The sequence below is a fragment of the Pelobates fuscus genome, chromosome 7 (genome assembly GCF_036172605.1).
Source record: "Pelobates fuscus isolate aPelFus1 chromosome 7, aPelFus1.pri, whole genome shotgun sequence".
Taxonomy (NCBI): domain Eukaryota; kingdom Metazoa; phylum Chordata; class Amphibia; order Anura; family Pelobatidae; genus Pelobates; species Pelobates fuscus.
The window spans coordinates 11830708-11856378 of record NC_086323.1 but is presented as its reverse complement, the minus strand read 5'-3'; the positions used below and the strand labels follow the sequence as shown (position 1 = coordinate 11856378).

Genomic DNA, 25671 nt, shown 5'->3' with positions numbered 1-25671 from the left:
TAAAGGAGTTAAATATTACAATATAGATCTTCTCTTCTCAACTATTCTATACCGAAGGAGTGGAACGTTACATTTCTCAGCAGTTAAATTATAGTTTTTCATTATATGCAAAATTGGTTGATAATATAAGATTCATCTATTTTGATATTGGAAATACGAATGTTAGCAAATCATAAATACGTATATGCAAACACTAAGACCAGCAGCACTGTCCTGTATATACGGTGATTATCTACAAGTACCAATATATATCTTCTATACAAATGTGATTTTTTTCCATTACCTGGCAATATGCATCTGAGGTCCCTTGGGTGTGTATACAAATTTAAACTGGTATGATTCAATCAAGCTCTAAAAACATCAAAATCATGTAATATTTTATTATTTATATTTGCATTCATAAAATATGAATATTTGAAAATAATATATACAGATTTTTACATATTTTATTTACCAGTAAATTTCAAAGAACATGAAATTATTCTAATTATATAACCCTCAGGGGTTATGCTGTTTGCAGGAGGTATATTCACTTATAGCTGAATTTTGGATATAGAGTGAGATACCAGGAAATGCAATGGAAGTTTAGTAAACAGATGTGAGCTATTAGCGACAACAGTGCAAATGTCGGGTAGTCTGCTGGCTATGGCACACACATTATTATCATTATTTATGTCATATGTGCAGCCACAATGCCAGGCTAAGGATGAGTTACAGACATTCAATCACTTATACCGAGGGTACCAGCGGTATTTGCTGACAAAAAAACAAACAGAAAAACAGATGAAAGTTTTGTTAAGATTGTTAACAACACAAAAATCAGTTACTAATGGAGGTGACAGGTGAACAGCTGGTAGTTGTTGATAAAACATCTGTTTAGATATGAATCATACCCAGCTCCTTAGGGTGCATAGTAATGTTTTTTTTCTCCTCCTCTTCTTTATATGTCTAGTCAGTATATTGTTATTGTTGCGGTCACCGGCCCACCGAGCCTCACGGCCGTGCCCGACCGGCACGGCCACGCCGGGGACCGACCTTAGGTGTGATGTATATGTCCCCTAAATTGACTAAGAACCGTTTCCTTATCAAAGTAACCTTATCTTTCAAGAACACTACTGTTCAGTGTGAGGCTATGATTGACTCTGGGGCAGCGGAGAATTTCCTAGACAAAGAATTCTCTGCAAAACATCTCCTGCCCTTATGACATAAAGAGAAACCGATAGCAGTCGAGGCCATTGATGGAAGGCCTCTTACCCAGCCTTTCATCACACACGAAACTCTGCCAATCACTGTTTCAGTGGGTATTCTCCACTCTGAAGAAATTACCTTTCAAATCATATCTTCACCTACAGTTCCGATAATACTCGGTTTCCCTTGGCTCCTGAAACACAATCCACGTTTGGATGTGATTGAAGGAGAGATTGTGAGTTGGGGTGAGAGATGCAAAGGTGTTTGCTTTAAGCAAATCCCACAACCTATTGGTACCATTAATGTTCCTGTTGCACCTCCCTTGACCACACAAATTCCACTGCAGTATATGGATTTGAAAGAGGTATTTAACAAGGTCCAGTCAGAAGGGTTACCTCCTCATAGACCTTATGACTGTACCATAAACTTATTACCAGGGACTATGCCTCCCAAGGGAGGAGTCTATGCCTTGTCCCCCCAGGAAAATCTTTGTTTGGAGGAATATATTAAAGATGCTCTCAGAAAGGGTCATATCCGTAGGTCCTCCTCACCAGCCGGGGCTGGATTCTTCTTTGTCTCTAAAAAAGAAGGAGACCTACGCCCTTGTATTGATTATAGGGGTTTGAATAGGATTACCATAAAAAATGCCTACCCTATTCCCCTTATATCAGAGCTGTTTGACAGATTGAGGGGAGCTCGAGTCTTTACCAAGCTCGATCTCCGAAGCGCATACAATCTAGTCAGGATTAAGGACGGTCACGAATGGATGACCGCATTTAACACCAGAATGGGACATTACGAATACCTGGTTATGCCATTTGGATTATGTAACGCTCCAGCGGTATTCCAGGATTTTATTAACGATGTCCTAAGAGAGTACCTTCACATGTTCGTTCTAGTGTACTTGGACGACATTCTCATCTATTCCCCAGACCTAGAGACACATCACGAACATGTGAGAATTGTACTGAAAACCCTGTTACAGAACGGCCTTTAGTGTAAACTGGAAAAATGCCAGTTTGACCAAACGGAGATACAATTCCTTGGATACGTTATATCTCCGTCTGGTTTCCAGATGGATCCCCGTAAACTGGAGGCAGTCTTACAGTGGCCATTACCCAAGGGCCTTAAAGCCACTCAACGCTTTATAGGTTTTGCGAATTACTACCGCAAATTCATAAAGGGTTTTTCCTCCGTGATTTCCCCTATAACCAATTTAACCAAAAAAGGAGCAAATTGTACATCTTGGCCCAAAGAAGCAAGAGAGGCATTTGAACTGTTAAAATCTTTATTTTCCTCAGCACCTGTCCTGACCCATCCTGATCCAACCAAACCATTTATCCTAGAGGTGGATGCATCAGAGACAGGAGTTGGAGCCATTCTGTCTCAAAGAGAAAATCCTGATACACCTTTACATCCTTGTGGATTTTACTCTCGCAAACTCACACCTGCAGAGAAGAATTATGACATAGGGAATAGGGAACTTTTGGCCGTTGTACTTGCCCTTAAGGAATGGAGGCATCTCTTGGAAGGTTCCAAAGAGCCACTTTTGATCTTTACTGATCATAAGAATTTGGCTTATATTGGGGACGCTAAGAGACTGTCCTCTCGTCAGGCTAGATGGTCATTGTTCCTCTCCCGATTCAATTTCATAATTACGTACAGGCCTGGTACTAAAAACACCAAGGCAGATGCACTTTCTAGGCAGTTTGAGACAGATGAAGCTCCGGAACAGGTGATATATCCTATTATACCTCCTGAATGCCTCATTGCCACTACAGTTACCGAAGTGCATTCTCCACTCTTCTGTGCCATAATAGCAGATCAAACTCAGGCACCTGTGGGAAAACCTCCGGACAAACTGTATGTGTCACCTCAGTTTCGAAAGAAGGTACTAGATTTGTTCCATGACAACCTCACAGCAGGCCATCCTGGAGTCCATAAAACCCTCTCTGCCATCTCCCGGAGGTTTTGGTGGCCTGCTCTTAGAAACGATATCAAAGAATATGTTGGGGCATGTCAAATATGTGCCGTTTCTAAAGTTCCTCCTAGATCGCCTCCTGGACTCTTACAACCACTGCCCATACCCAGTGCTCCTTGGACCCACTTAGCCATGGATTTCATTGTGGATCTACCCAGTTCAAACGGATTTAATACAGTCCTTATGGTTATCGATAGGTTCACAAAGATGGCACATTTTGTCCCCCTTAAAAAATTACCATCTGCTCAAGATCTAGTTCAAATATTCTTGAGAGAGATCTTTCGGTTGCACGGTGTACCTAAAAGCATAGTATCTGACAGAGGTACCCAGTTTGTTTCTAGGTTTTGGCGTTCCTTTTGTAAGCAATTAGGCATTGAACTCTCCTTTTCGTCGGCGTATCACCCTCAAACTAATGGAGCAGCAGAGAGGGCGAATCAGTCTCTAGAAGCCTATTTACGTTGCTTTATAAATGCCAATCAGTCTAACTGGTGTGAGCTCTTACCCATGGCTGAGTTCGCCAGGAACAACGCCACTCATGAATCTTCTAATCATAGTCCATTCTTTGTAAATCAGGGTTATCACCCCGCTGTTTTTCCTTCTGAATTCTCAGACACGGAAATTCCTGCCTTGAACACCCGTTTGGAATCAATTCATGATACCTGGGATTCCGTCCATTCAGCTCTGCAGAAAGCTTCATTACGAGCAAAGGCCCAAGCTGACAAAAAACGGGGCGCTAATCCTGTATATCTTCCAGGTGACAGGGTGTGGCTCTCCACAAAACATATCAAGCTTAAGGTCCCGTCCATGAAATTTGCCCCTCGGTACATAGGTCCCTTTCGAGTTACCCAACGTATTAATCCAGTGACCTATTCTTTGGCACTTCCGGCTCATATGAGAATTGCAAATACTTTCCATGTGTCTCTACTCAAAACCCCTTACTTGCAATCGCTAGACCAGGTTATCCACTCCTCCTCCGCCCTTGGTAGTGGGTGATCAAGAAGAATACGAAGTCCGTTCTATCATGGACTCCAAATTATCCAGAGGTGTCTTGTCCTATCTCGTTGACTGGAAGGGTTATGGTCCCGAGGAACGTTGTTGGGTTCCTGCTGACCGGGTCCATGCGCCCCGTCTTATCCGGTCATTTCACAATCGCTTTCCTCTTAAGCCGGGTCCTTCCTGCCCGGTGCGCGGTCTTCGAGTGGGGGGTACAGTTGCGGTCACCGGCCCGCCGAGCCTCACGGCCGTGCCCGACCGGCACGGCCACGCCGACAACACGAGCTTACCTGCTCGTCGGCGAGCCGGGAACCGCTCCTTCCGTTCTTCCGGGCATCACGCCCGAATCAAACATGGCGCCGACCACGTGGTCGCGCCTAAGAGTAGCTCCGCCCCCGAAAATTATACCAACGTGTGCGTGACGTCACGACGTCAACGCACACGCACGTTTTGGGGTCAGAGGTCGCCCTCTGACCAATCATAGCCTAGAGAGGGGTATTTAAACCGCTAGCTTTTCCCATTACTTTGCCATGTCGTGGTTTCAGTTTCCTGATTTCCTGAGAGTGCTATTTCCGTGATTCTGATTTCCTGGTATCCTGATCCTTGGCGTTTCCCTGGTTATTCTGATCTCTGGTTTCCCTGACTTGGCTTGTTTTATCGGTATTGAGTATTTTCTGGCGTCCTTGACCTCGGCTTTCCCTTTGACCATTCTCTGTCTCTAGCGTATTAGTCCGGCCATTCTAAGGTCCAGTTTACGCTCTATCCTGTTATTTTCCTTTTCTTACCTATGTATATGTTTACATAGTTTCTGCGTGCTGGACCACATTACTAGTCGTGACAGTTATTTTTTGTACATGTATTTTATGTCTCGATATCTATCATGGATGACAAAGAAAAGGGTTTTTTTTGGTAATTATAACTCCTGATATTGCTTCCTTCTCTGGAGTGCTTAGTTTTGTAATAGTATTATTATTATTATTATATGTGCATTGAGGAGTCACTCCATGATGCACCCAAGAGTGGATTACTTAAGTTCTCCATGGTATTATTTTATGTAATATTAAGTTCCCTGAAGAACTAACTAAATTGGACTTTTAGTAGATAAGCAATTGATATTTCAAATTAAGTTTTCAGACTACTGTCATCTGGCCAACCAACTTAAGCGCCTATTTCTATATTACTTTGTATACAGCAGTTAGGTTGAGCAGCGGTTGGGCAGATAACAGAATAGTCTGACACAACATGGCTGCTCAGACAGACAAAAAACAAAATGAAATTTTCTCAAAAGAAAACAATATACATAATTTAAAAGATATTCATCATTGTTTTTGGTGTCTACCTATCAAGTTGTGTTTGATCAACTTTAGTGGTTATTCATCATTGTTTTGGTGTCTACCTATCAAGTTGTGTTTGATTTACTATAATTTAAAAGATGACTGTTACGCTTCTTAAACTTTTTTAACGTTAAAATGCCCTATTGGGCATTATGAATTGCCCTCCCCCATCTAAAAAGCTGCAAAAAAGACTTATAAAATTACCTTGAATCCAGCACAGTGCAAAGCTCCCAGCACCTATCTCCCTCCTCTGTCTGACCTCAGCAGGGGGTCTTGTGTGGTCCAATCACATGATTCTCGTAGAGAAGTCTATGATTGGACCATTTGCTGGATCAAAGTGCATTACTCACAATCTGAGCCCGCAAAGGGAGGGAGTGGGGGTGAGCAAGAGAGGGAAAAAAATAGACTGCAAAACTTAATGCAGGGAGGCATGAAGCTGGGAGGGCTGAATAAATGAAGGGAAGGTACATTTAGGTGCTCCAGGCTATCTGAGTCATGCGTGACTGTCACGTTCACAGTAAATGATGTGGAACACAACTGCAGATTTCTTAGGACTTTGATATTTTATTAAGACACTTAGATGGAACTGAGACTTCAGTTCCAGAATTACAGGTAATGTTTCTTTAAATAATAAACGGTTTGTTTCATTAAGCAATGACAAGGTTCAGAATTCATTAGAGTCCGTTATTCTTGTTAACAGTGCAAATTATAAGAGATTGTATACATTGAAATTATCTGTAGCAAGACTGGTGCAGCAAAACTTATATAGTACTTGTTTTGGGGGATGCTGTAGCAGGCTTGCTGGACAACTTGACAGCAGACTTTAGTATGAAGAAATAAGACTATCTGTAGCAAGACAGGTACAGCTGAACTTGAATAATACTTGATTTGAGGAAAGCTGTAGCAGGCTTGCTGAACAACTTGATAGTAGACTTTAGTATGAAGAAATAAGACTATCTGTAGCAAGACAGGTACAGCTGAACTTGAATAATATTTGATTTGAGGAAAGCTGTAGCAGGCTTGCTGGAAAACTTGATAGCAGACTTTAGTAAGTTGAAATAAAGCTTTAGCATTGTTAGCTCTTATCTCAGAGACTTTAAGTTACTTAACTTCCAGAAGTAGAGGGATTGTGTCCCCAGCTCTCCTCTGAGGCGGTTGCTTCAGTGAACAGTTGCAGAGAGTGCAGGCACCTGTCGGTGATGAGGAGAGATGTTGGGGACTTGAATATTCCTCCAGTCCGGTCCAGTAGCGAGTGGTCGTCTCAGCGAGGTATGTGAGCCGGTGAGTTTGGTGCGGTACGCGTTTCAATAATCCAGCGTCTATCAGCTGGTGCGGTCGCATTAAATAGCAGACCGCGTCAATGGGGGTGTGGCTAAGCTCCGTCAAACCCGGAAGCATGAGGAGACATCGGGAGGCTTAAGGCCTGACAGTGACAAGGTGTAACTAGCCCTCAGCAGTTGAAATGCTGAACATACAAACTCCTACCACCACGATCATTTCAAATCACTGAAATGGGCATGATAGATAGAGTTTAAAAGAAAAAAAAATCACTACATTTCATTAAATGCAATACACTTTTTAAAAATGAGATGTGAAAATGTGTGAGAGGGTAAAGGGTTACTCCAAGTTTCATAACCACTAGTGCCCACTGTAGTGCTAATGATGCTAGGAGTACCCTGGCATCGGTTTACGGAAATTGGTGAACCATTTTGTAAACTTTTTCACTCTTATCTAGGTACCTCCAGGAGCAGAACCTCCTCTCAATCCAAGTGAGATGCAGAGCAGCAGAAACCAGATGCCCATCCAGCTGGTCATTCATTGGCTGAGAGCGTCAGCTGAGCGCAATGCTTTCAGCCAATCAATGACGCTCTGCAAAGAATATGCACAGAATTATTATTAGCATGTACAACATTTAGGATTACATTTTTATTTGAGACAAGAAGTACAAAGGTATAAATCATAGAATTAATATTGTCTAAATAAAAAAATAAATTCAAAAATTCAAAAGTGTAGTCATGCAATAATAATGCACGTATACATTACATTTGGGTCTTCAGTATTCTTGTAAACCTAGAGAATGAATCAGAAATAAATATATGAAAAATAGTTGATTATTCTGTGTGTGCTATCTATAGATATTAACATGTTTAACACATTTAGCTTAATTGCATTTGCAATAATTAGATTCTTGCAGATTATTGGCAAAGAGAAAAACACCTGGTTATACTGGTCCTCCCTAAAACCGCACTACTCACTCTTCTGAGAAGTTTGTATATGGTGACCTAAAATTTAGTCACCTAAATTGTATGCGTGCTAGTTCTGTCTAGGGCTACCCAAAGCTTACGTGCCAGGGCTGCGTGCCATTTCCTTTGTAGGACCGTTGCCTGGTGATATTTATGGTAGTCAGGCAATGCCAGGCCTCCCCAAGCTCTCATGGTATATGCCATGGCGGAAGTATAAAGTGCATGGGGAGAACCTTTCGCAGAGTCAAGCTTAAGTATATGTTACCACTGTGGGGCCCTTTGTACGTTTGCCTGGGGTGCACACATGCTCCTCAAAAAAGGAGTAAAGTTCAAAAGTGAGTAGAGTGGATCACCTAACCACGTCCTGCAATCACTCTACAATGGGCTGTAGGATTCTTTATGGGGTAGTCAGGAAAGCCTTAAGAAAGAAATAAGGAATGAGCAAGAGGAAGAGAAAGAAAGAAAAATTAAGAGAAGTAGCAAAGGGGTATCGGATGACCTACAGGGCAGTCCACTCCGATAGGTTCATGATAAATTTGTCCCCTACCCAGATTTGACAGAGAAGGCTTACTGGTAACTCTCCTCACTCACTTGGTCTGCAGAGCCAGTATGTCTTTGTGAGAGCATTTTTTTAGTACAGGGAATTATATGATTTATTGTTGTATAGGGCTTGTGCAGGGAGTCTTCCAGCACAAGTTGTTATTTGTTGGTTGTCTATTTTATTCTCAGCTCTTATATATAATTTTGTTTTATTCGTGGATATACTATAATGTAGCCACCAAAGCTGCTCCAGCAGTTGTCTACTAGTCTGTTGGAGCTAATTTATATACCATCTCACACTTTAAAACTCTGATATACTATTGTTGTTGTTTTTAAACGGATCTATTTATCTTCAACCTGTTTAATAATCAACCTGTTTAATAATCATCTTGCAATAGGCAATAGAAGTTAAGTATCAGTCTTTGCAGATAACAGCAATCTGGTAAGTTAATAAATTGTGAGCACGATATTACAGAGGGATTTGGATAAATTAAGAGCAGATTCGATTGAATGTACATAAATGCAAAGTTATGCACAAGCAACCTATACCAAGTTATTGAAAAACAATAAAGGAGAAAGATTTGGGAATAGTTATAGACAACTATGTGCAATGTCAGGTACATGTTGCTAAGACCAATGAGGTATTGACATGCATAAGAAAGGGTATTAATTTAAGGGACAAAATTTTTATCACTCACTAATTATATTTTTATAATTAGTGAGTGTAGTAGTAGCACCGGCAATGTAGTAATTGTAGCAACCAGAGAAGATGCTATGCTGGAGAGGGCCTGTAGGAGAATTCTCCTGCTCTCATTATTAATCAGCACAGAGATCTATGCCATGCCATGCTTCTGAAGGATTGAAACCTGGGAAGGGAACTATATTTTTTTAACATAACATTTTGTAATTGTCTCATTTATTGTTAAATACCCCCAATTATAATATTATAAAGCACTGTTTAATAACTAGGGGCTACCTCTAGCATGTAAGCTCATCGAGCAGGGCCCTCAACCCCCTCTGTTCCTGTACGTCCAGTGGTCTGCTCTCAATTATGTGTCTGTTAGTCCACCCATTGTACAGCGCTACGGAATTTGTTGGCGCTATATAAATAATAAAATAATAATAATAATAATATAAATGTTAAAAATCATAATATTCATAGATTTTCCCTTGTCTATATATATATATTTTTTTTTTTTTAAATTCTGCTACAATATAAAGATGAAATTAAATGTATTATTACATTTAAAAGTTGTACCGTGATAGCTAAGCATCATGGGATACACTCTACTCCTTTGCAAAGCTATAAGAACACGAGGATTAGGCAGTTTGTGATTTGGTGACAACATGGTTTTGTGAATTTTGGAAGAACTCAAAATATGAGTCTCTTTTTATGTTGGAGTATTTTAAATGTATTTTTATGCAATATGTTAAATGCACTATTTATAAAACATTAGATAAAGGAGGTAAACTTTTTTAACAAAAATCACTGTATTGATTTCTTTATACATCAAAATCAGACATGAAACTTTTCAAATATTTGAACAACAAACAATATAAATCTGCTTAATTGATAAACACTTACTCCAAGTATTACCATTTGTAGCTGTGAGAAAATGAAACAAGAAAATGAATGTTTTACAGAATCATAGTATTACATATTCTTAACTTAAAAGTAAAGCAATAATAAATTTTATGTAATTTTCATGTTATAAAGCACTGTGTTTTTTTTAACAAATGTTAAGCAATAACATTACATACACATACGTACATGTGTAAAAGCTCCATTCTTTTACGCACTGCTTAATCCAATATGCCTAAATTATAACTGTAGGATTTATTTCCTTAGGTTATGAGGTTTTTGCAAATAAAGTAGATACAATACATAAAGTATACAATAGATTTAATTTTTTAAATATTTAAGAAGAAAGCAAAAATGGAGAATAAATATGTAAGATGAGTGAGGGAATTAAAATGGCACAATTCCAAGAAAGGGAATAATAAGAAGAGTGAAGTAGATGAGAGAATAATGAATAGGAAGAAAATGTAAATTAATGCAATTCAAACCATGTGCCCCGGAATTTAAATACATTGTGCAATGACGATAGCAAAACCATGATTATAGAAAAAATATATATATTTGATCATAGGACAGTCTTCAGAATAGGAAGTGTGTATGTATAAACAGTGACAGAGTTTTTCACCAAAGTGTGAAATGTCTCAAACTGAACTGCAAATTTAGACTGAATTAAAAACAAAGCTGACTAGGGGAGTTTCTTCCAATTAATTTATTTTGGCCTACATTTTAAATTCACTTTAAATCCCTGATAATTAAAACTTCAGTAAATAACCCTGTGAGTATAAAAAGAGAGAATAAAAGTATGTGAGTATCAAAGAGAGAAAAGGTTGAAAATTGTATCTGTACTTATTGTTTTAGAGACTTGTAAGATGTATTTCATGTACTGGAAAAGTAGGCTACTACAAGAGTTTACAATGGTTCAGTTTTTTTAGATGATGAACAGGGGCGTATTTGCCGCGAGGCAAACAAGGCATTTGCCTTGGGCGGCATTTTCCAGGGGGCGGCAAAAAAAGCCGCCCCCAAACGCCCAGGGCAAATGCCTTGTTAGCCTTGCGGCTAACAGACATCCTGGGCTGGTGGCTGCTGGGCTGGTTGCTGGGCGGGCGGCTGGCGAGGGAGCACTTCCTCTGAGCTGTCTGCTCAGCTCCCTCGCGCGCCGCAGAGTGAGGCTGGGAGCCGGAATATGACGTCATATTCCGGCTCCGCCTCCCAGCCTCACTCTGCGGCGCGCGAGGGAGCTGAGCAGACAGCTCAGAGGAAGTGCTCCCTCGCCAGCCGCCCGCCCAGCAACCAGCCCAGCAGCCCGACCGGCAGCCCCACTAGACCCCAGGGAGAGGGAGAACCCCCCCAGCATTCCCAAAGGTAAGGAGGCTGGGGGGGTAAATTAAAAAAAAAAATGAGTTAATGTGAGTGAGTGTGTCTGTTAGTGAGTGTGTCTGTTAGTGTGTGTGTGTGTGTCTGTTAGTGTGTCTGACTGTGTGTGTCTGTTAGTGTGTGTGAGTGTGTCTGTTAGTGTGTGTGAGTGTGTCTGTTAGTGTGTGTCTGTTAGTGAGTGTGAGTGTGTCTGTTTGTCTGTTAGAGTGTGTGTGTGTGAGAGTGTGTCTGTTAGAGTGTGTGTGTGTCTGACTGTGTGTGTCTGTTAGTGTGTGTATGTCAGTGTGTGTGAGTGTGTCTGTTAGTGAGTGTGTGAGTGTGTCTGTTAGCAGCTAACAGACACACTCACACACTCACTAACAGACACTCACACACACTGACATACACACACTAACAGACACACACACTAACAGACACACTCACTAACAGACACACTCACTAACAGACACACTCACACTCACTAACAGACACACTCACACACAGACACACTCATACACTCACACACACACACTGACAGATACGCATCCATTAGCTAACAGTTAGCTAATGGATGCGTATCTGTCAGTGTGTGTGTATTTAGAAGGCGGGGGAAGGGTTGGGTGGGGATGGCGGGGGGGGGGGGGGGGGGTGAGGGGGGCGCCTGAGTTTTGTCCTGCCTAGGGCAGCACAAAACCAGGATACACCCCTGATGATGAAGTTGCAGGAGAGAAGTTTAGTTAGTGAGTTGTGGGGAGGGAAACGTACTATCAGTTTCATTAATATACCTTCTTGAAGAACTGAGATTTCATTGATTTTTTGAAAGGACTGGGTCACAGTCTAATGGTGGAGCAGAGAAAGAAGTTAAAAAAAGAATAATGAAACCCTTGAGTATAGATGCAGATCGTCAGCCGAGCATAGATGATAGGTGGGAGTTTTGTAGAACTGTATAAAGATAATCAGGTTGTTGTAGCTGGAGTCGCCATTGCTTTATTAAGGCAAGCTAGCCTTTTTTCCACTAGGAATGTATAACGTCACCAGTAGTTTTATGCCCATGTAAGTATGCCTCTATGGGAATAAGGTGGAGTTTCTCATCCATCTAATGACCGTGTCTTTATGTGTGAGGCGGTCAATGGGTCCATGTCTGTGTGTGAAGAGGTTTTCCAGCTCTGTCTGTGGTGGTGAGGTCAGAGGCTCCCAGACTGTGTGTTGGGATCAGCGGTTCCATGTCTGTATGTGTAGGGGGAGGATTGTAGACCTAGTCTGTAGGGGCTTTTATCCCTGCCTATGTGTAGGTAAGATCTGTGAATGGTGTGGGGGATGGGGGCGGCTCTGATTCATATGTGTGTTTGTGTGTGTGGGGGGGTTACTGTAGTCGGTTACTTGCATCTCAGGGTACAATGCTATTGCTAAATGAAAAGGGAGACATCATGGTCCTTGGTGTCTACCTATCACTGAGCACACATAGCACTTGATTTAGCACCTTTGTTTCAATGGCCATGCAGTAGTATACAGTGGCGAGGATGTGATTTTTAGAGAGGGATTTTAGCCTCAAACAGATCGATATTTACCTTATCTGGATACCAGCACAGGACTGTCTGTCATTATGAGCCAGTGTATATACATATATAAATATATACTTTTATTTGATAAAATGATCCTCTTTACATAGGCTTATCTATAAATTTAGACGTATAGCTTAACTTTATGTAAATGTTAATGGGTATAGAAACATAGAATGAGACGGCAGATAAGAACCATTCGGCCGATCTAGTCTGCCCAATTTTCTAAATACTTTCATTAGTCCCTGGCCTTATCTTATAGTTAGGATAGCCTTATGCCTATCCCACGCATGCTTAAACTCCTTTACTGTGTTAACCTCTACCACTTCACCTGGAAGGCTATTCCATGCATCCACTACCCTCTCAGTAAAGTAATACTTCCTGATATTATTTTTAAACCTTTGTCCCTCTAATTTAAGACTATGTCCTCTTGTTGTGGTTAATGTAGATGTTGTGGTATATGTAGATTAATGGTGCATTCTGGTTTTGTGCTGCCCTAACTTGACAAGACAAACATGCACACTTACTGAGAGAAATGCATACACACTCAATGACAGACGCACACACTGGGACACACATATACTCACTGACAGATACACACTGACAAACACACATATACAACACTTACAGACAGACATATATACACTCAGTGTCAGACACACACATTGACTGACAGACACACATACACTAGCTGACTGACACACACTAACAGACATACACATTCACTGACAGACACATACTCTCTGTGACAGACTTGCATACACACACTGACAGACATGGATACACATGCTGAAACACGAATACACACACTGACGCATGCATACACACACTAACAGAACACACTAACACACTCACTAACAGACACACACTAATACACTCACTAACAGACACATTGACACACGCACTAACAAACACATTAACACTCTCACTAACAGACACATTAATACTCACTAACAGACACATTAACACTCACTAACAGACACACACACACACACACTAGCAGACACATTAACACACTCACTAACAGAAACATTAATACTCACTAACAGACACAATAACACTCACTAACAGACACACACACTCACTAACAGACACACTAACACATTCACAATTATTATTTTTTTAAATTCAATCCACACAGCCTCCCTACCTTTGGGAGTGCTGTAGTGGATTCTTACCTGGGGTCCAGTGTAATGTTTTGTGGACCCAGGATATACTTAAATGCAATGTTTTGTGGACCCAGGATATACTTAAAAATGAGAGAAATCTCAATGTATCCATCCTGGTAAAATATTTTATAAATAAATAAATACACAAGGGAGCTGAAAAGGGGAGAGCTCAGGGGACCGTGCTCGATCTCGCGCCCCGCAACATCAGCCATTCCAGCTTCGGGGGGTCTCTGCAGTGGCCAGTCGGTGAGCTCCTGGGCCCCCCAGGACAAGAGGCTGGCAAAGCATTTGCCAGGGCGATTGAGGGCGGCTTTTTGCCGCGCCCCCTGAAAGTGTCGTCCAAGGCAAATCCTTTTTTAGTCTTGTGGTAAATACACAGCTGATGTAGACTTTAAGTCCAGGTAAAGCCTTTTTTGGAGGAATTTACCCTCCTTATATTCAGATAATCCTGTTTAGATAATCCTGTTTTCACTTGGTCTCTGCATTAGCTGTGGTACCTAATATATCTTTCTCTGCTCTCTATCCTATGCTATCTGGTTCTGATCGAAGGCTATTGCTAACTACATTCTATCTATTTTTCAAATTGTATTTACCACTATTCTCAAATATAATTGTATCAGAGACAGGGATACAGTATAATATTGTAAAGCAGTGAGGAATAGGTTGGCGCTATATAAATGCCAATAATAATAATAATAAATTCCCACTAAAGGTTAGTTCCCACTATCATAGGGTAGTTAGATAATATCAGCAGTAGATTGGTCATAACACATGTATTCTTGTTTTTTTCTTAATCCTCTATTCATTGAGTTCAGGATGCCATCTAGTGGGGGTGGGTTTAAGTAATACATCACGTTTGAGAAAATATGACTTCTCTCATATTTGGTTCTTCCAGTATGGTGGTTTAAACCTTCATTTTAAAAATTAGTTTATTTGAGGGTTATGCCTTAACCCCTTAAGGACCAAACTTCTGGAATAAAAGGGAATCATGACATGTCACACATGTCATGTGTCCTTAAGGGGTTAAAGGGAAGTAGTGAGATTCTTTTTTTTTTTTAACTTCTATTTTTATTGTAACATATAAAAGGTCATACACACAAGGTGAAGAGATTTTTTTTAAATGTACATTTAATATAGTATTAAAAATCACATTTACCTTTACAAATTACATTTTGAAAGCCCAGTGTTGTGGGAGCACCAGGCTGTGGATGAGCTTTTTAGTAGAAGTATCCTGAACAGGCAAATGTGATTCATAATACTAACTTTTATTTTGCAATTTGTCGTAGAAAAAAAGTGAAAAAATTGTATTTAAAATCATGTTTTCAAAGTTGACCAAATGCAATATTTTTTTTAATGCTCATACATCGTACACATTAAAATAAATAAATCAAAATGGAATGCTAAACTTTAGTCTGGAGTGCTCTATAACAGTGTTTCAGGTTGTAGAATTGTATGCTTTTGAACAAATACTACCCCTTCTAAAGGAAATCACATTTTACACAAAATGCATGCAACACTACACAAGAAGGATTAGTAATTTAAAGATATAGCAGACACTGATTAGGTATCCCAGTGTAGCCATTACAGTTGTATAAGTAATGAAGCATGGGATGAACGCACAGAAATGTATGCATATTACAGCTGTAAAGAAGTACAGAAACCTAAATACTCCAGTGTGAGATGCATCCATGTGTGTGTATCATGTGTCTTTACAAAGAGCAGCCACTGCTTAATAAGATTACTAACTTCAGAAATATCAGTAGTAAGTTATCCTGGTAGACTCCTATACTTACGTATTTTTTTTCTAATGCATCAAAGCATCCTTGCATCCTATAACAATAAATGTGCATTAATTTGGGTGTCTATGCACTGAATGCTTGCAAAGCTGAAAGCACATACCAGATATGAAACAAACTATGAGGTTCAGCATTTCAAATTAACAAGTTGATAAACCAACACTTCAAGTATAACTACATGCTACAAGATTTGACAGAGTTTTAAAAAACCCACACACTTTGAAATTACAATTCAGACAAATATTCCACCAACTGGGAAAAATGGTTCCTAAAACTCAGGAATCTCTGCTCTATGATCTAGATCAGCAATAAATACCATTGCAAGAACAGCACTGCCGCTTGTAGGGCTTTTTAATTTTTTGTAAAGACTCCACAAGATGACATATCAGTTTGTGCATAGGTGTCCCAGAGTAGAGCTGAAAAGGACCTTAAACTGTCATTCACACCTTGGTGCTGCCTTTTTCTTGCCAATTCTTTGGCCATCACTTGTACTCTCCAACATGTGTGAAAATACAATAAGGGGTTTATAAAGAATATTGTAGGATAATCCATATATAATCTTGCTCATGCCCAATAAAGTACCACAGGCTTGAACTGCACATTACGTAAGATGATACCTGTTCCTATCACAGTTGATGGGAAATTGCTATGGAAACAAAGAATGTCAGTTACATAAGACAAGGTTGTCTCTACACTGTCTTGTGTATATATTTTGATTGTGATGGAATTGCAAAGAAATCCCAACACTGTTAAAAAGAGATTTATGAAATGTTTAAAAGTGGCATAGCTGCTTTGCCACTTATTTAAATGAATGAAGTTTTAATTGAATAAACACAATGAAACTGGAATCCTGTAGTGTCCATAAAATTATCAAGTGTTAATATTTTTAAAAATGCAGTGCGTTATCATTCCTACAGCAGAAGAGCTGAGGAGGATGAATACAATGATATACACAGAGGTATGTAGCTAGGTACAAAAGCTGAAAAGCAGAACAATTGAAACATAGTAAATTATTAGTTAATCCAGTTAATGTTTTATAATATCACTTAAAATCGTAAGTGTCATTCTAATTAACTTTATTATATTAATTCAAAATATCATAAAAATGACTCACCATTGTATTATCTTTGATGCACGTGGGTGTGAACTGTTTTCTCGCAAAATGTTTATGCACAGGTCTAGAATTGTAGAACATGAAGAAAAGGGGCACTTAATCCTGGATTTTTTTCTCAATTCGTTGCATAAATGAATTGTGAAAAACATGCAAAAACATATGAAATGTTATACAATACTCACTTTTAAAGTTTATTGTTTCAGTGGAAATCCCAACAAACTGCAGCATCAGCATTATTTATTCTAGGAAATAGCATGGCCAATCAAGAACCTCTCTTTCTAATTTATGGAGTTTGAGCTGTTGGGTATGTCTAACAGAGAACTGTAAAGCTTTAACGTGCACATTTAGTCCTAAAAATAATGGTTTTTTGTGCTATAATTTACCTGCTGTAATTGTGACCTATGTCCAGCCCCATCTCTGTCGAAAAATGCAAGGGTGCTGTGTCCCCCTCTCCACCTCCCTTTTGCATCAGCAAGCATGCTCACTTCTTCTGTCTTCTCATCCAAATCCTAGGTGGTGGTCTCAGACCCCTTTCTCTGTTTAAAAGGACACTATAGTCACCAGAACAACTACAGCTTATTGTATTTGTTCTGGTGAGTAGAATCATTACCTTCAGGCTTTTTGCTGTAAACATGGTCTTTTCAGAGAAAATGCAGTGTTTACATTACAGCCTAGTGATAGCTCCACTGGCCACTCCTCAGATGGCTGTTAGAGATCCTTCCTGGATCATGGCTAAAATGCATCCAAACATTCAGTATCTCCTCCCTCTGCATGCAGACACTTAACTTTCCTCATAGAGATTCATTGATTCAATTCATCTCTATGAGGAGATGCTGATTGGCCAGGGCTGTGTTTGAATCATGCTGGCTCTGCCCCTGATCTGCCTCCTTGTCAGTCTCAGCCAAGCCTATGGGGAAGCACTGAGATTGGATCAGGCTACCACTTCTAGTTATGTCAGCAGACTGCTTGTTTTTCTGAGTCTAACAGCATGCAGAGTTACAGCTTCAGGCTTGAATACAGTAAGATTTTGCTATATTTATGGAGGCATGAGGGGCCCAGGGGGGCTAGATGGTGGTATTAACACTATAGGGTCAGGAATACATGTTTGTGTTCCTGACCCTATAGTGATCCTTTAATGATGGGAGAGAGGGGCAGCAGGCATTGACATTTATGAGTGCAGGGGTCTATTGATGGACTCCTGGGGGTTAACCCCCCCTCCCAGGGTGTGTGTTCTGTGTGTCGGTTTCTTTTTCTTCTTCCTCCTTCTCTCACTTTCTCTTCATTGCACTTTCCATTACTTGGTGTTTCTCTCTGACTCACTCTTCTCCATCACTTCTTCATGTGTGTGAATTTTCTCTACATCCCCGCCTTGTACCTAACCTGACCCACTTTATTTCACTTTATACCCATGATTATTACCTTGCCCAAAGTTGCAAGTTAGTTATAGACTCACACACAACTACCCTATGGGCATATTACAGCAGCCGACTTTGATTGACCAAGAATCTAGTTAGTTTATAACTAAGAGTGGATCTTTACAGATATTAAATGTATTTGAAGCATAAACTATGGGTCCTAGTTCTTTTTTTTTTTATTACCCTGGGGTCCAGGAAACTCAAACAGAGATGCAATAAAAGAGGGAGGGAGTGGAAGCAGAGTAGCAGGGAATTTAAAGCGGCACTGTCATGCCGAACTTACCTTTCCTCAATCTCTTCCTCTTCTCCCCCTCTCTCGGGATCTGTTATTCTTTTCTTCCAGTCTTCTTTAGTTTTCTTTAAAATCATAAGACAAAGTAGGGACTCTGTCTTATGGAGGATTCCTCCGCTTGACCAGCTCTGACCAGCGGAGGAGCAAAGTGTGCTTCATTTCCGCTGGTCAGAGCAATTTTCCCATGATCCCTAGCTTTCCTCCCTGTTCCCACAATGCTTCCTGTCAGTATTGCCGAAAGTCCTGTCACTTAGACAGAACGCCGGCAAAACTGCCGAATTGCATCCTAACAGAATGAGCACTGTTTCTCCATTGGTGTTAGGATGCAATTCGGTACTTTGTTCGGATCGGAATTTCATTCAAATGAATGAAACTCCGATCCTATTCATTGCTGTGGCTGCATCTTGCAGCCGCTTAGTAGATAACTCCCTAATTCCCACGGTATCAGGGAGCTATCTACTAAAAGGCTGAAAGACCTAAATTGGTCTTTCAGCCAAATTTACTAACATCAAGTAAAAATGACTTGGTATTAGTAAATAATATGCTATACCGCGAGTAGGGGCATGTCTAGTAAGCAGTGAGCAGGCTGCTCACTGTAAAAAAAAATATATATATATTGCCCCCCACCCCCTAAACGACGGGTGGGGGCCGTAAAGTAAAATAAGGGAGGGAGACCTATTGTCTCCCCCTCCCGGCCCCCACCCCTGGCAGGCGGGTGGGGGCCATAATGGAAATAAGAGGGGGGGGGACCTACTGTCCTCCCCCCCCCGGCCCCCACCCCTGGGCGGCGGGTGGGGGCCATAATAGTAGTAGGGGGGGGGGGACCTACTGTCCTACCCCCCGGCCCCCACCCCTGGCCGGCGGGTGGGGGCCATAATGGTAATAAGAGGGGGGGGGACCTACTGTCCTCCCCCCCCCGGCCCCCACCCCTGGCCGGCGGGTGGGGACCATAATGGTAATAAGAGGGGGGGGGGGACCTACTGTCCTCCCCCCCCGGCCCCCACCCCTGGGCGGCGGGTGGGGGCCATAATAGTAGTAGGGGGGGGACCTACTGTCCTCCCCCCCGGCCCCCACCCCTAACCGGAGGGTGGGGGCCATAATGGTAATAAGAGGGAGGGGGGGAACTACTGTCCTCCCCCCCCCCGGCCCCCACCCCTGGGCGGCGGCCATAATAGTAGTAGGGGGGGGGGACCTACTGTCCTCCCCCCCGGCCCCCACCCCTGGCTGGCGGGTGGGGACCATAATGGTAATAAGAGGGGGGGGACCTACTGTCCTCCCCCCCCGGCCCCCACCCCTGGGCGGCGGGTGGGGGCCATCATAGTAATAAGGAGGGGGGGGGGAGACCTACTGCCCCCCCCCCCCGGCCCCCACCCCTAGGCGGCGGGTGGGGGCACTAAGTAAATTCCCCCCCCCCCCCATCAAGGTGACTAGGGGTGCCCAAGCCCCTAGTCACCCACCCCCCACCCAAATAAAAAATGCCCCTACCTACCCCCCTCACCCTAAAAAATAGTGAGGGGGGAATAAAATTGCTAACCTGTAAAGTAAAATTAAACTTACCATTCGACGTCTTCTTTTTTCTAAAATCTTCATTTTTCAGCCCCAAAAAAGGGCAAATAAAAAACCATCATAGCCGTCGAACTAAAAATAAAATAAAAAACCCGAGCGCAAAAAAAAAAAACCCGACGAAAAAGAAAAAACCCGAGCGCACAAAAAAATAATCCATCTTCACCCATGGAGGGCTCCGCGCAGACTGAGCTCCGCAGTGCGGGGCAAGGCTTATAAAGCCTTGCCCGCCCTGCAATTAGCCTAAGAACACTCTGATTGGTGGGTTTAAGCCAATCAGAGTGCTCTTTGTCATTTTACAAGCGTGGGAAAGTTCTTTGGAATTTTCCCACGCTTGTAAAATGACACAGAGCACTGTGATTGGATGGCTTGAAATCCATCCATTCACAGTGCTCTGTGTCATTTTACAAGCGTGGGAAAGTTCTTTGGAATTTTCCCACGCTTGTAAAATGACACAGAGCACTGTGATTGGATGGATTTCAAGCCATCCAATCACAGTGCTCTGTGTCATTTTACAAGCGTGGGAAAGTTCTTTGGAATTTTCCCACGCTTGTAAAATGACACAGAGCACTGTGATTGGATGGATTTCAAGCCATCCAATCACAGTGCTCTGTGTCATTTTACAAGCGTGGGAAAGTTCTTTGGAATTTTCCCACGCTTGTAAAATGACACAGAGCACTGTGATTGGATGGCTTGAAATCCATCCAATCACAGTGCTCTGTGTCATTTTACAAGCGTGGGAAAGTTCTTTGGAATTTTCCCACGCTTGTAAAATGACACGCTCAGTCTGCGCGGAGCCCTCCTGTTGCGGTCGCCGGCCCGCCGAGCCTCACGGTCGTGCCCGACCGGCACGACCGCTCCGACTACACGAGCTTACCTGCTCGTCGGCGAGCCGGGAACCGCGCACATAGTTCTTCCGGGCATCGCGCCCGGATCCAAGATGGCGCCGACCGCGTGGTCGCGTCTATTACCAGCCCCGCCCCCGAGAATTATACCAACGTGTGCGTGACGTCACGACGTCAACGCACACGCACGTTTTGGGGTCAGAGGTTGCCCTCTGACCAATCATAGCCTAGAGAGGGGTATTTAAACCCCTAGCTTTCCCCATTACTTTGCCATGTCGTGGTTTCAGTTTCCTGGTTTCCTGAAAGTGCTATTCTCGTGTTTCTGATTTCCTGGTATCCTGATCCTTGGCGTTTCCCTGGTTATTCTGATCTCTGGTTTCCCTGACTTGGCTTGTTTATCGGTATTGAGTATTTTCTGGCTTCCTTGACCTCGGCTTTCCCTTTGACCATTCTCTGTCTCTAGCGTATTAGTCCGGCCATTCTAAGGACCGGTTTACGCTCTTTCCTATTATTTTCCTTTTCTTACTTATGTATATGTTTACATAGTTTCTGCGTGCTGGACCACATTACTAGTCGTGACATTACGACATGGCCATGGATCCTGCAGAACTATGCAAGCATATGATCGCATGTGAGAGTAGGGTGGAGGATATGGACCACAGGTTAGACCAATTTGCCCAGGCATTTCAGACCTTGCTCCAGAGGACTGCCTATTTAGAGGTCCCTCCGGTACCACCTGTGGTTCCGCCACCTGTAGTGGTTCCCGTACCACATAAACCACCGTCCATAACCTTGTCACCGCCCCCACGCTATGGAGGTGATTCTAAGGAATTCAGAGGTTTTTTAAACCAAATTGAATACCACTTTGAGGCCTCTCCAGGTTCATTCCCAACAGATAGATCTAAAATAGGCTATCTGATGAACCAATTATCTGGAAAAGCTTTGACCTGGGCTAACCCCTTATGGGAAAGTGGTGACGCAGTAGCTCGTGATTACAATACTTTTCTTACGGCTTTTAAAGCTACATTTGAACCCAAAGGCAGGGAGAAGAACGCTGCCAAAGCCCTTATGCGAATCAAGCAAGGCACTCGTTCTGTAGCCGATTATGCTATAGAGTTCAGGACATTAGCGTCTGAGGTTGATTGGACCAATAGCGGTCTGGTGGCTGCTTTCTCTGAAGGTTTAGCTGAGAATATACAAGATGAGACTGCAGCTAGAGACCTTCCGGTTAGTCTAAATGAGTTTATTGCCTACATGATAGACATTGACAACCGGCTCAGAGAGAGAGAGAAAAACAAACAACGTAACAGACGCTCTAATTTGTCCATAGCTCCTCGTTTCTCTAACCCAGTGGTGAGTAGCCAGACGCCTCTTCCAGAACCAGAACCCATGCAATTGGGTAGTGCTAAACTCACTGAGGCAGAGAGACAACACAGACGTAACGAGGGGTTATGTATGTATTGTGGCAAGAAAGGGCATCTAAGGTCATCATGCCCGGTTCGGCCGGAAAACTTGCACACCTAAGGCACGTACGGGGACCGACCTTAGGTGTGATGTATATGTCCCCTAAATTGACTAAGAACCGTTTCCTTATCAAAGTAACCTTATCTTTCGAGAACACTACTATTCAATGTGAGGCTATGATTGACTCTGGGGCAGCGGAGAATTTCCTAGACAAGGAATTCTCTGCAAAACATCTCCTGCCCTTAAGACATAAAGAGAAACCTATAGCAGTCGAGGCCATTGATGGGAGGCCTCTTACCCAGCCTTTCATCACACACGAAACTCTGCCAATCACTGTTTCAGTGGGTGTTCTCCATTCTGAAGAAATGACCTTTCAAATTATCTCTTCACCTACAGTTCCGATAATACTCGGTTTCCCTTGGCTCCTTAAACACAATCCGCGTTTGGATTGGATTGAAGGAGAGATTGTGAGTTGGGGTGAGAGATGCAAAGATGTCTGCTTTAAACAAATCCCACAACCTATTGGCACCATTAATGTTCCTGTTTCACCTCCCTTGACCACACAAATTCCACAACAGTATATGGATTTGAAAGAGGTATTTAACAAGGTCCAGTCAGAAGGGTTACCTCCTCATAGACCTTATGACTGTACCATAAACTTATTACCAGGGACTATGCCTCCCAAGGGAGGAATCTATGCCTTGTCCCCCCAGGAAAATCTTTGTTTAGAGGAATACATTAAGGAGGCTCTCAGAAAGGGTCATATCCGTAGGTCCTCCTCACCAGCCGGGGCTGGATTCTTCTTTGTCTCTAAAAAAGAAGGAGACCTACGCCCTTGTATTGATTATAGGGGTTTGAATAGGATTACCATTAAAAACGCCTACCCTATTCCCCTTATATCAGAACTATTTGACAGATTGAAGGGAGCTCGAGTCTTTACCAAGCTCGATCTCCGAAGTGCATACAATCTAGTCAGGATTAAGGACGGTCACGAATGGAAGACCGCATTTAACACAAGAATGGGACATTACGAATACCTGGTTATGCCGTTTGGATTATGTAACGCTCCAGCGGTATTCCAGGATTTTATTAACGATGTCCTAAGAGAGTACCTTCACATGTTCGTTCTAGTGTATTTGGACGACATTCTCATCTATTCCCCAGACCTAGAGACACATCACGAACATGTGAGAATTGTACTGAAAACCCTGTTACAAAACGGCCTTTACTGTAAACTGGAGAAATGCCAGTTTGACCAAACGGAGATACAATTCCTTGGATACGTTATATCTCCGTCTGGTTTCCAGATGGATCCTCGTAAACTGGAGGCAGTCTTACAGTGGCCATTACCCAAGGGCCTTAAAGCTACTCAACGCTTTATAGGTTTTGCGAATTACTACCGCAAATTCATAAGGGGATTTTCCTCCGTGATTTCCCCTATAACCAATTTAACAAAAAAAGGAACAAATTGTATATCTTGGCCCAAAGAAGCAAGAGAGGCATTTGAACAATTAAAATTTTTATTTTCCTCAGCACCTGTCCTGACCCATCCTGATCCATCCAAACCATTTATCCTAGAGGTGGATGCATCAGAAACAGGAGTTGGAGCCATTCTGTCTCAAAGAGAAAGTCCTGATACGCCTTTACATCCCTGTGGATTTTACTCTCGCAAACTCACACCTGCAGAGAGGAATTACGACATAGGGAATAGGGAACTTTTGGCCATTGTACTTGCCCTTAAGGAATGGAGGCATCTCTTAGAAGGTTCCAAAGAGCCACTTTTGATCTTTACTGATCATAAGAATTTGGCTTATATTGGGGAAGCTAAGAGACTGTCCTCTCGTCAGGCTAGGTGGTCATTGTTTCTCTCCCGATTCAATTTCGTAATTACGTACCGGCCTGGTACTAAAAACATCAAGGCAGATGCACTTTCTCGGCAGTTTGAGACAGATGAAGTACCAGAACAGGAGATATATCCTATTGTACCTCCTGAATGCCTCATTGCCACTACTGTTTCCGAAGTGTCTTCTCCACTCTTCTGTGCCATAATAGCAGATCAAACTCAGGCACCTGTGGGAAAACCTCCGGACAAACTATATGTGTCACCTCAGTTTCAAAAGAAGATACTAGATTTGTTCCATGACAACCTCACAGCGGGCCATCCTGGAGTCCATAAAACTCTCTCAGCCGTCTCCAGGAGATTTTGGTGGCCTGCTCTCAGAAACGACATCAAAGATTATGTTGGGGCATGTCAAATATGTGCCGTTTCTAAAGTTCCTCCTAGGTCACCTCCTGGACTGTTACAACCACTGCCCATACCTAGTGCCCCCTGGACCCACTTGGCCATGGATTTCATTGTGGATCTACCCAGTTCAAACGGGTTTAATACAGTCCTTATGGTTATTGATAGATTCACGAAGATGGCACATTTCGTCCCACTTAAGAAATTACCATCTGCTCAAGATCTTGTTCAAATATTCTTGAGAGAGATCTTTCGGTTGCACGGTGTACCCAAAAACATAGTATCTGACAGAGGTACCCAGTTTGTTTCTAGGTTTTGGCGTTCCTTTTGCAAACAATTGGGCATCGAACTCTCCTTTTCATCAGCATATCACCCTCAAACAAATGGAGCAGCAGAGAGGGCGAATCAGTCTTTAGAAGCCTATTTACGTTGCTTTATAAATGCCAATCAATCTAACTGGTATGAGCTCTTACCCATGGCTGAGTTCGCCAGAAACAACGCCACTCATGAATCTTCTAATCACAGTCCATTCTTTGTTAATCAGGGTTATCACCCCGCTGTTTTACCTTCTGCATTCTCAGACACAGAAATCCCCGCTTTGGACACCCGTTTAGAATCGATTCATGATACCTGGGATTCCGTCCATTCAGCTCTGCAAAAAGCCTCATTCCGAGCAAAGGTCCAAGCTGACAAGAAACGGGGCGCTAATCCTGTCTATCTTCCAGGTGACAGGGTGTGGCTCTCCACGAGACATATCAAGCTTAAGGTCCCATCCATGAAATTTGCCCCTCGGTACATTGGTCCTTTTCGAGTTACCCAACGTATTAATCCAGTGACCTATTCTTTGGCACTACCGGCTCATATGAGAATAGCGAATACTTTCCATGTGTCTCTGCTCAAGCCCCTTACTTGCAATCGCTACACCAGGGTATCCACTCCTCCTCCACCCTTGGTAGTGGGTGATCAAGAAGAATACGAAGTCCATTCTATCATGGACTCCA

At 42.3% G+C, this 25671-nt stretch overlaps 1 protein-coding gene across 1 annotated transcript in view; it reads right to left on the bottom strand.

Moving 5' to 3' along the window:
- The window catches only part of LOC134569100 (HORMA domain-containing protein 1-like), an 83414-nt gene that overhangs the window by 35387 nt on the left and 22356 nt on the right, over window positions 1-25671 (bottom strand). The window contains exons 3-7 of the mRNA XM_063428002.1: window positions 16850-16913; window positions 15733-15769; window positions 9865-9885; window positions 7540-7566; window positions 284-351 (exon numbers count right to left, since the gene is read on the bottom strand). Coding sequence (XP_063284072.1) covers window positions 284-351; window positions 7540-7566; window positions 9865-9885; window positions 15733-15769; window positions 16850-16913 — 217 coding nt within the window. The remainder of the gene's footprint in view (window positions 1-283; window positions 352-7539; window positions 7567-9864; window positions 9886-15732; window positions 15770-16849; window positions 16914-25671) is intronic.